General features: G+C 42.8%; 1 protein-coding gene across 2 annotated transcripts; it reads right to left on the reverse strand.

The window, feature by feature from the left end:
• Nucleotides 1–2,432: 2,432 nt before the first annotated feature.
• Nucleotides 2,433–8,451, reverse strand: LOC113566381. Of its 2 annotated transcripts, XM_026991681.1 has the most exons (4): nucleotides 8,263–8,451; nucleotides 2,999–3,280; nucleotides 2,599–2,919; nucleotides 2,433–2,534 (listed from the first exon to the last, which is right to left on the reverse strand). In XM_026991681.1, exons 1-4 carry the CDS (start codon nucleotides 8,365–8,367, stop codon nucleotides 2,511–2,513), a joined length of 732 nt encoding a protein of 243 aa, XP_026847482.1. In that variant the 5' UTR covers nucleotides 8,368–8,451; the 3' UTR covers nucleotides 2,433–2,510. The 2 variants fall into 2 exon arrangements, with proteins under 2 accessions (XP_026847482.1, XP_026847481.1); XM_026991680.1 differs by lacking the exons at nucleotides 2,433–2,534; nucleotides 2,599–2,919; nucleotides 2,999–3,280 and adding exons at nucleotides 7,415–7,516; nucleotides 7,581–7,901 and having other exon boundaries at nucleotides 7,981–8,450.
• Between the last annotated feature and the right edge of the window lie 3,127 nt (nucleotides 8,452–11,578).

An 11,578-nucleotide genomic window follows, 5' to 3' on the forward strand; every position in this document is an offset into this window, starting at 1 on the left:
TTATTGCCGAATTGCTTTGGCGTGTATGAAGTACGCGGGCAATCATCCCTCCAATGCATGCCCAAAACCGACAAGCACACCTGTAAAATGCGCTGACACAGAAACACATAAGCCAATGGAGACAGCCACCAGCAGCGTAACCGACAGCAGCCGTTACACCATCAGCAGCAGCCACAGAGGCAGCATCTCTGGGAGAAGCCCCAACGACAACTCCATCAGCACCAGCAGCAGCGGTAGCGGCAGCAGCAGCAACATCAAAAGTTACAGGAATGGCAGCAGAAACGCCAACAACAACAGCAACAGCGTAGACCCAAACAAAATCGGGAACCTCAGCACCAGGGACTGAAGCAGCGGTCAAGGGTGCAAGGTGAAAAACAGCCAAATTCAGCAGAGGCGCATCTTATCCGTTTCCAGAAAAGGAAGCCAATCCTCGGGCTCAAACAGCACCAGCAGCAGCAGTAGCACCACTACCACAACAACAACAAAGATCAATTCGATTTGCGGGGACCGGCACCAGGGTGCCTCTAGAAGGCATAGAGAGGATAGAAAAATTAGAAAGGAAAATTGAGGAAATTTACTTACTACACTGATCCAAATCCAAGCCAGTAACGATAGAGGGAAAACAATAGCAGACAATAACGATGACACTGAAATAAATCAAATAATTAATCTATCTGCTAATAATGCAAATAAAAATAATAAAAGACAAAACAGCCAACGAAAAGAAAAAATGCCAAGAAGATGAAACTATATGAGAATTCCCTCCAATACAACAAACTCGACCCAATCCCAATCTCAGCCCCTTCCTGTCCCTTTCTGGAACGCCTGTGGTGTAGCCAATAAAAAAGAAGAGCTGGAAATATATATGAAAAGTGAGGACATAACGGTCATGATGGTGGCAGAGACGAAAGGCCATGACCTGCAAGTAGAAGGGTATATCACATACCAAGAAAGAACCCAGTACGCAGGACTCCATCAGCAATAGATTTTGCCATAACAAGCGGCTTACAAAAGGGGGAAGGATTAATTGCAAAAACGACAGATAACGTCTGACCATGTAGTAATTAAAATAGCATTAAACAATAGAGGACACTAACATAAAACAAGCCCACCCATGCCACTAATGACTAAAGGTGCTGATGTCAAAATATTCAAGGATCATCTAAAAAAAAATATTCACCTAAATACGGAAATAAAATCTGGCCTGGACATTGATGACACGGTGGCAATATTCCCCAAGAACATATACGATGCAGCTGCCAAGGTAACTGAAAAAACAACAAAACCAAATGACAAGCGATTCCAAAGTCGGACACTAAAACTTTAAGAAGGGACTATGTAAACGCTGACAAAAAGAAAGGGGCGAGACGAGTATATCTAATATTAAGGAGAAAGCAAAGAAACAAAAAGCAAAGAAACAGTACAATATGCTTACAAACAAGCTGAGAAATGCGGTTAAAAACTGGAGGGAGAACAATTTCAATAGACAGTTAGAGGCAATAAGCGTGGAGGAGGGACGAAGTATGAGAAAACTGTGGAAGATAACAAACAACATTAAAAAGCAGCCGATTCCAAACTGGCCATTGAGAATAGAAGACGAAGAAAGCATGCCCAAGTGGACAAGGACAACAATAGAAAAGGCTGAAGCCTGCAAAAAACACCTAGAGCGCCATAGGACATCACAAACGCATAACGAGGCAGAGAATAATCCAATAATAGACGAACTACAGAAGCAAAAAGAACTACATATATAAACGATGGGGGACGCTGTGAGTTGCTGCGGAGACCGCACCTCTACATTTATACCCGATACGTAGACACTGCAAGTGCGGGGCGAAGTTTCGAAAAATTATTGTAACAGTGACATATCACAGAAGTCCGGATATAAAATATCGTTGTCGTTTTGGCTATATACATGCAAGTTAACGTACCCAATCCTATTGAGCTCTTATACGAGTTGTAAACAATCCTAGACTTTCTAAGACGAAAAGAATTTCAATCTTGGGCTCCCGCCTAATTGGTTTTTTTCAAGATTTCAACAATCAAAATCTTTGGCTCCCACCACAAATCGAATGATGTAAAGCCTATAATCAATGCTGTAAGGACATCAAGAGATAACCATCATGCAAAACGAACGAATCGGATTATTTTGTCAATGCTTTTGCATTCCAATGAAAATGAAACACGATGGGACGACCAAAAATGACCCATCCAGTGGAACATCAACACTATGGTAAATATTACCACTAAATGCTAACCATTTCCGCTTTTGTACGGCTATGAGCCACAAGATTTGAGGATATCTAACAAATTGACGAGCGTGATACAAGGTAAGGATCCGAAAACGATGAGCGCCGTTTTTGAAACGAGAATGAGTTGAGAAAATAAATGAGATGAGTATTATTAAATTTATCACAAGAAACGCTCCTGAATAATGTAAATCTTAATTTTATTAATATAATTTAGCTAAAAACAACATCGGTAGTAACGGAAGACTAAACAGGTTATCTTCACCGGCCGCAATCACTATCGCACTATGGAGGAAGTAGACAACGATTGAGAGAAGCAACCTGGTTTTTTAAATGCTGTATATCTTACATTTTCACTGACGCTCTCCGGATGACGCTGCCTGTGGGTTATGCCCAGAATCTGGTTAACAGTCAGGGTTTCCTGTGAAAGGCTGTCCGTGTCCCAAATGTTCCGGTGATAGGCATTCTGTAGGAGCTTTATGATTGCGCATATGTCCTTGCGCAGCTTTCGGTTTTCGTCCAGCGTCTGCTGTTGCTCCCCACTGACCGACTGAACGCGGTCTATGATCTTGCCGTATGCCTCCCCTTTAATTGCCGACAAGTTGGTGAACATGACGTTGTTGACATTTAGTAGGACGTCCACCCACTCTTGAAAAGTGATCAGGCGCAGCTGGAGTGGGAGGCAATCCAACAAAGATTGGGTTAGGCATTGAGTGGTAGCCACTGGGATGGATTGTGTAGGCACTCACCTTTGAATCTCCGCTCGGAAAATTGAGGCCGTCGATCTCGTCCAGCCGTTTTAGGAATGTCTTGTTCAGCTGCAGATTCATCTGAGCGCTCATGTCGTGTGCCTCAGGCAGTTGGTCCACCAGACGGTGAAAGTACTCCGTGGCTATGGACTCAGTGCGAGCAGTGCACCTGGAGTGGTCTTGGTTGCTGTAGTCCGTGAAGACACCGGATTGATTTTCGACATTCCCTGTGTCCTGCTGCAGAGCCTTTTGGCTTTGCTGATCCTTCAGCGCCAGCTGCACCAGAGTTTGAGTCCAAGACGAGTCCTCGTCTGTCGCTCATGTTTTGACGATTATTGCTCCGATTTCCTCGTCCGCATCGACTATTATTCAAAGTTTTATGTTCAAGTCAAGTTTTACAGTTTTACAGGTTTTACAGTTTTAAGATCAGACGTTCACTTCCTAATGGGAATTTCAAGGCACTGGTGATGGGCGTAGCAGTAGCAGTTTTCCGGTCTACGAGCACTCGACTCGACGCGAAACCAAACGAAAACCTCTGCTCTGAAAGAACTCACATGTTTTTAGTGCTTTTGTGTGCTTAGACATAATATAAAAGCTTCGCTCATACCGTATTTGAATCCCGTGGTGACCCTCACAGGCTCACAGGAAGAAACACATACTGCTAATCTCCCTACACCCCTGACTTGGCACTTGCCATTGTCCCACTTGTTCTTGACCTGAGTTTCTTTGCATGCTCAGTGGCATGCTCAATAACTATTGAAAAATATACAAACACAAGGCACGCAGCCTCTTGTACAATACATCGCGCACCAACACACACAATGTTTGAGGCTTCTCTTTGGTAAACTGAGACTCCTCTGAGACGTTTTAGTAAATGCACTTAATTTGTTTATTTAAATTCAATTTATCTTTTTTAATTATTCGTTTCGTCACAGCAATACAAAATCAAGAAGTTAAACGACGCACAATGGCGAATTAGACGAAAAGAGTGGTGTTCAGACAAACTCCTTTAAGGAACAAAGTACTCAAGTGACCCTCGTAAAATAGAGAGCCTACGCTCACTTTTCGTATTTACTCTCACCATTATTGTACTAAATTCACCACTGTATTCTCTTTCTTATGCCCAGTGCTCAAGCACTAAGATTTGTAATAAACAGTTATTGCCTAATACTCAACTGGATCGATCTATATATAGACTATATAGACTATAATTCGTTTGCAGAAAAAACTAACACACCTCCATCCGTGAATTAACATTAATGCGGAAAACGCTCCGTGTATAAACATTTTGGCGCCCAACGTGGTGCATGTGTGTAAATTCTTCTGTGAACAATTAAACTAATCGCAATCTACAAGGGCAGCATTCGCTCGTCTCGCAGCTGCAATCGAAAGTTCCGAAAACCGTATCAGAATTGTTCGTCTCGATCGCGTGGTCATTGTCCTCGCCTTGTTCTCGCCGTTCTCGCTTAATTTTATCATTCGCTTATCACTCAGAACACATTCAACGGCGCTTGCATTCTCGGTTCGTTCACGTTGCAGCTACCTGCTTTGGTCCATCGATCAACGCATTCTTTCTATTGGAATTCCACCGCTTCACTTTCGTTTTGCTTTCGTTGCCGCTGCTGGAACGTTCGCTGACTCTCCGCTTTGTTGCTGCGTTTTTTGTTGTTGTTATTTTTGGAAGCTCTAGTTTGTGTCAGCGTAATTACACTACACAACACTACACAGCAATATAAAACGAAATATAAATCGGATCAAATCTGTGGTAGATGCTAAATCGGAAACCCCGATAAGCAATGATGAGCTTCGCTTTCGCTTAGAAACGTATTTCAAGAATGTTTTAAATTTCCAAGCTAATATTGAAGGATACATACATAGTAATCAAGCTATCCATAAAGGAAAAAATGGGAGGAGATCTGAACGCCAGCATTGTTGCGCCGGACTACCACCCACCGCCAGTAAAGTCATCGTTACCAATGTTGTCGCTGCACACTTTCGACGGAACATATGCAAACTATAAGAATTTCACTCACTCGTTCGAGCAAATTGTTGTGCGTGAGTCTGGATTGTCTAATATAGAAAAGTTTAATTATTTGCTGACCGGCCTCACGGGGCCGGCATTAGATACAATTCAGGCACTCCAGGTTACAAGCGAAAACTATCCGAAAGCCATTTTGATAATCCTACTCTTATATTTTTAGAAGCTATTGAGGCATTGTTTGCACTACAACCTGTGGAAAGGTCAAACAGTCAGCAGCTTCACAGCCTAGTGGATAAGGCATCCGCTATATTAAGCTCGCTGGAGTCCATCGGCAAACCTGAGAACATTGTTCACGCTATGGTTATATATATTATAATGGAAAAGTGTGATCATCAAACTCGGAACAAGTGGAAGGAATCGCAGGACTACAAAACTCTGCCAACCTGGCTAGCATGCACACAGCTTGTCAGTTTCTCCATTCGTCTGGAAACTCGGCTGCTACTTCGTCACAACGAAAGGCTGAATCCAATAAGTCAAATCGTCATTCTAATCACCAAATAAACTCGTCGTTTGCTATCACTAATCCGTCTTGTAGTTCTGGCCATAAGATCTCTAATTGCGATCAGTTCAAGGCTATGAACAGCAACCAACGGTAGGACAATGCAAAACGCCTCGGTCTCTGCATCAATTGTCTTGGAAATGGTCATAGAGTGGCGCAATGTTCATCGACTCATCGTTGCCGATCCTGTAATCGGAATCATCATTCATCTTCACAGCCGACGTCACAAAAATGTACAGGCAGGTACTTGTGAGTGAGAAGGATAGAAAATTCCAGTACATTTTGTTGCGAGCATCTCCAAATACGGATCTTCAAACCTACCATATGGGACTGACATATGGGACTGCGTCTGCCCCATTTCTCGCAACTCGTAGTTTGCATTAAAACTGCTGCTGTTAAAACTGCATTTTATGTTGATGACCTTTTGTGTGGGGCTGATGATATAGATACACTCTTCAAACTAAAAACTGAAATCACATCAACTCTCGCTCGTGGTCAGTTTCCATTATGCAAGTGGCATTCAAATCATCCAGGCGTGATGGAAGACGAATCTACCAAGGAATTAAACATTTCAAAAAACTCAGTCAGCAGCACACTCGGCGTAACTTGGCATCAACGAAGTGATGCATTTAGTTTCACATTTAATCCAAAGGAAGTCTATCCCACTACCACAAAACGAACAATTTTGTCTACTGCGTCGTCGCTATTCGATCCAATCGGTCTGCTATCACCGTTAGTCATGTCTCTAAGAAATTGTTGGAAATCGAGTGTCCGATATTCAGGATTTAACGTCTGATGGAAAATGGCGCTATGTGCCAACCCTGCTGATATTCTGTCGCGAGGCTGTAACGTGAGCGAGTTGATTAAGTCTCCATGGTTTTCGGGTCCTACGTTTCTAGTCGAAGATTCACTAAACTGTCCCGCCACTGGTGGAAAACTTGATATTGACATGGACGTGGTTAACTCGGAGAATCGGAAAAGTTTGTTTGCTGCCGTACACGAGATAAATAATATCCTCAACATCGTCGATAATATCAGCTCGTACACTCACAGTCTGCGTCTCATTGCTTGGATGATTAGGTTCATAAGGAGATGTCGGAAGCAATCGACGTTTACCACAACCTCACCGACGCATAACGAGGCAGAGAATAATCCAATAATAGACGAACTACAGAAGCAAAAAGAACTACATATATAAACGATGGAAGACGCTGTGAGTTGCTGCGGAGACCGCACCTCTACATTTATACCCGATACGTAGACACTGCAAGTGCGGGGCGAAGTTTCGAAAAATTATTGTAACAGTGACATATCACAGAAGTCCGGATATAAAATATCGTTGTCGTTTTGGCTATATACATGCAAGTTAACGTACCCAATCCTATTGAGCTCTTATACGAGTTGTAAACAATCCTAGACTTTCTAAGACGAAAAGAATTTCAATCTTGGGCTCCCGCCTAATTGGTTTTTTTCAAGATTTCAACAATCAAAATCTTTGGCTCCCACCACAAATCGAATGATGTAAAGCCTATAATCAATGCTGTAAGGACATCAAGAGATAACCATCATGCAAAACGAACGAATCGGATTATTTTGTCAATGCTTTTGCATTCCAATGAAAATGAAACACGATGGGACGACCAAAAATGACCCATCCAGTGGAACATCAACACTATGGTAAATATTACCACTAAATGCTAACCATTTCCGCTTTTGTACGGCTATGAGCCACAAGATTTGAGGATATCTAACAAATTGACGAGCGTGATACAAGGTAAGGATCCGAAAACGATGAGCGCCGTTTTTGAAACGAGAATGAGTTGAGAAAATAAATGAGATGAGTATTATTAAATTTATCACAAGAAACGCTCCTGAATAATGTAAATCTTAATTTTATTAATATAATTTAGCTAAAAACAACATCGGTAGTAACGGAAGACTAAACAGGTTATCTTCACCGGCCGCAATCACTATCGCACTATGGAGGAAGTAGACAACGATTGAGAGAAGCAACCTGGTTTTTTAAATGCTGTATATCTTACATTTTCACTGACGCTCTCCGGATGACGCTGCCTGTGGGTTATGCCCAGAATCTGGTTAACAGTCAGGGTTTCCTGTGAAAGGCTGTCCGTGTCCCAAATGTTCCGGTGATAGGCATTCTGTAGGAGCTTTATGATTGCGCATATGTCCTTGCGCAGCTTTCGGTTTTCGTCCAGCGTCTGCTGTTGCTCCCCACTGACCGACTGAACGCGGTCTATGATCTTGCCGTATGCCTCCCCTTTAATTGCCGACAAGTTGGTGAACATGACGTTGTTGACATTTAGTAGGACGTCCACCCACTCTTGAAAAGTGATCAGGCGCAGCTGGAGTGGGAGGCAATCCAACAAAGATTGGGTTAGGCATTGAGTGGTAGCCACTGGGATGGATTGTGTAGGCACTCACCTTTGAATCTCCGCTCGGAAAATTGAGGCCGTCGATCTCGTCCAGCCGTTTTAGGAATGTCTTGTTCAGCTGCAGATTCATCTGAGCGCTCATGTCGTGTGCCTCAGGCAGTTGGTCCACCAGACGGTGAAAGTACTCCGTGGCTATGGACTCAGTGCGAGCAGTGCACCTGGAGTGGTCTTGGTTGCTGTAGTCCGTGAAGACACCGGATTGATTTTCGACATTCCCTGTGTCCTGCTGCAGAGCCTTTTGGCTTTGCTGATCCTTCAGCGCCAGCTGCACCAGTACCGACTGCTGAGACGTCTGCTGTCCCGAGTTCGTGGGAGTATCCGGATTGGACAGCCCCATAGAGTTTGAGTCCAAGACGAGTCCTCGTCTGTCGCTCATGTTTTGACGATTATTGCTCCGATTTCCTCGTCCGCATCGACTATTATTCAAAGTTTTATGTTCAAGTTAAGTTTTACTCTCCGGAAAAGTGTACGTGTACCAGGTTTTACAGTTTTAAGATCAGACGTTCACTTCCTAATGGGAATTTCAAGGCACTGGTGATGGGCGTAGCAGTAGCAGTTTTCCGGTCTACGAGCACTCGACTCGACGCGAAACCAAACGAAAACCTCTGCTCTGAAAGAACTCACATGTTTTTAGTGCTTTTGTGTGCTTAGACATAATATAAAAGCTTCGCTCATACCGTATTTGAATCCCGTGGTGACCCTCACAGGCTCACAGGAAGAAACACATACTGCTAATCTCCCTACACCCCTGACTTGGCACTTGCCATTGTCCCACTTGTTCTTGACCTGAGTTTCTTTGCATGCTCAGTGGCATGCTCAATAACTATTGAAAAATATACAAACACAAGGCACGCAGCCTCTTGTACAATACATCGCGCACCAACACACACAATGTTTGAGGCTTCTCTTTGGTAAACTGAGACTCCTCTGAGACGTTTTAGTAAATGCACTTAATTTGTTTATTTAAATTCAATTTATCTTTTTTAATTATTCGTTTCGTCACAGCAATACAAAATCAAGAAGTTAAACGACGCACAATGGCGAATTAGACGAAAAGAGTGGTGTTCAGACAAACTCCTTTAAGGAACAAAGTACTCAAGTGACCCTCGTAAAATAGAGAGCCTACGCTCACTTTTCGTATTTACTCTCACCATTATTGTACTAAATTCACCACTGTATTCTCTTTCTTATGCCCAGTGCTCAAGCACTAAGATTTGTAATAAACAGTTATTGCCTAATACTCAACTGGATCGATCTATATATAGACTATATAGACTATAATTCGTTTGCAGAAAAAACTAACACACCTCCATCCGTGAATTAACATTAATGCGGAAAACGCTCCGTGTATAAACATTTTGGCGCCCAACGTGGTGCATGTGTGTAAATTCTTCTGTGAACAATTAAACTAATCGCAATCTACAAGGGCAGCATTCGCTCGTCTCGCAGCTGCAATCGAAAGTTCCGAAAACCGTATCAGAATTGTTCGTCTCGATCGCGTGGTCATTGTCCTCGCCTTGTTCTCGCCGTTCTCGCTTAATTTTATCATTCGCTTATCACTCAGAACACATTCAACGGCGCTTGCATTCTCGGTTCGTTCACGTTGCAGCTACCTGCTTTGGTCCATCGATCAACGCATTCTTTCTATTGGAATTCCACCGCTTCACTTTCGTTTTGCTTTCGTTGCCGCTGCTGGAACGTTCGCTGACTCTCCGCTTTGTTGCTGCGTTTTTTGTTGTTGTTATTTTTGGAAGCTCTAGTTTGTGTCAGCGTAATTACACTACACAACACTACACAGCAATATAAAACGAAATATAAATCGGATCAAATCTGTGGTAGATGCTAAATCGGAAACCCCGATAAGCAATGATGAGCTTCGCTTTCGCTTAGAAACGTATTTCAAGAATGTTTTAAATTTCCAAGCTAATATTGAAGGATACATACATAGTAATCAAGCTATCCATAAAGGAAAAAATGGGAGGAGATCTGAACGCCAGCATTGTTGCGCCGGACTACCACCCACCGCCAGTAAAGTCATCGTTACCAATGTTGTCGCTGCACACTTTCGACGGAACATATGCAAACTATAAGAATTTCACTCACTCGTTCGAGCAAATTGTTGTGCGTGAGTCTGGATTGTCTAATGTTAAAGTTATTTTATTTGTAAGACAGCAGAATATCAGTATACAGAATTATATGTGCTTCCGAGTAACATACGCAAGAGAGAGACACCGAAAAGGGAACATCGATATACAGAACATCGATATGAGAACATCGATATGCAGCAGGGCACATGCGCAGTGTTGTTACAGATCAATATTTAATTATCGTGGCGGTCACTTTGAACACTCCTCCTCAACACAACGCATGTTTACAAACTTTAAATATACTTAACTAATATTCAATAACATGTCAAGCACTTATAAACGATCTTTTAAACCAAATGCGAATACAAATTTATGGTGCTTAACCTTGGCTAAGTTCTTTGTGAGGACATCTGCTATCATCTCATCGGTTGGCAGATATGCAATGTTGACTTCACCTCTCTTGAGAACCTCTCGAATATGATGTATCTTGACGTCGATGTGCTTTGTACGTGCATGAAACATGGGGTTTCTAGCAAGCTGCTGTGCTCCAATGTTGTCGCCGTACATCTGAATAGCTGACTCCTTGGATATCAGCTTTAAGTCAATCAGTAGGCTGCGAAAGTATATCGCCTCTTTTGCTGCAGATGATAAGGCTATGTACTCTGCCTCCGTGGAACTGAGGGCAACCGTCGATTGCTTTCTTGACTCCCAAGAAACCGCTCCTCCTGCCAACATGCATACATAGCCAGTGAATGACTTTCGGTTCGTCATATCACTTGCCCAATCTGCATCAACAAAACACTCAATTGCCTTTCCTTGCTTTGTGTAGCATATCTCCCAGTCGATAGTTTTTGCCAAATATCGAAGGATGTGCTTGGCTGCCGCTTCATGCTCGGAATGAGGATCCTTGTTACGTTGTGCTAATTTGTTCACCGAATGCGCAATGTCTGGACGAGTCATAACAGCAAGATAAGATAACTCTCCAATTAGCTTTTGGAACGATGTGATGTCGACCCTGCGGCAATCCTCTTTGTTGCATGCCACCTGGTAACCAGCTTCAAGAGGCGTGGACGTCTGTCGACAATCTTTCAAATTGTACTGTTCGAGCAACTCTCTAATATATTTCCGTTGGCTGATTGAAATCGCACCCGTACTGCCTTCACGTTTCACCTCAATACCTAAAAAGTATTGCATAGGCCCGATGTCAACCACATCAAATTCTGCTGCGATCTTTATCTTGATATCAGATATATCATCTAGGTCCTTACACGCCAAAATAATGTCATCTACGTAGACAGCTATTAGACACATATTTTTACCTGGCTTACGATACAGACAGGGTTCGTTGACAGTCGGTATAAAACCAATGCGTCTCAGCGTTGCATCCAACGTAGAGTTCCACACTCTTCCTGATTGTTTTAGGCCATATATACTTTTGTGAAGCCTCAAAACGTGATTTGGGTGAACTTCGCTGATGAAGCCCTCAGGTTGTCTCATAAA

Source organism: Drosophila persimilis, unplaced genomic scaffold, assembly GCF_003286085.1.
Source record: "Drosophila persimilis strain 14011-0111.01,24,50 unplaced genomic scaffold, DperRS2 tig00000684-arrow-arrow-pilon, whole genome shotgun sequence".
Lineage (NCBI taxonomy): Eukaryota > Metazoa > Arthropoda > Insecta > Diptera > Drosophilidae > Drosophila > Drosophila persimilis.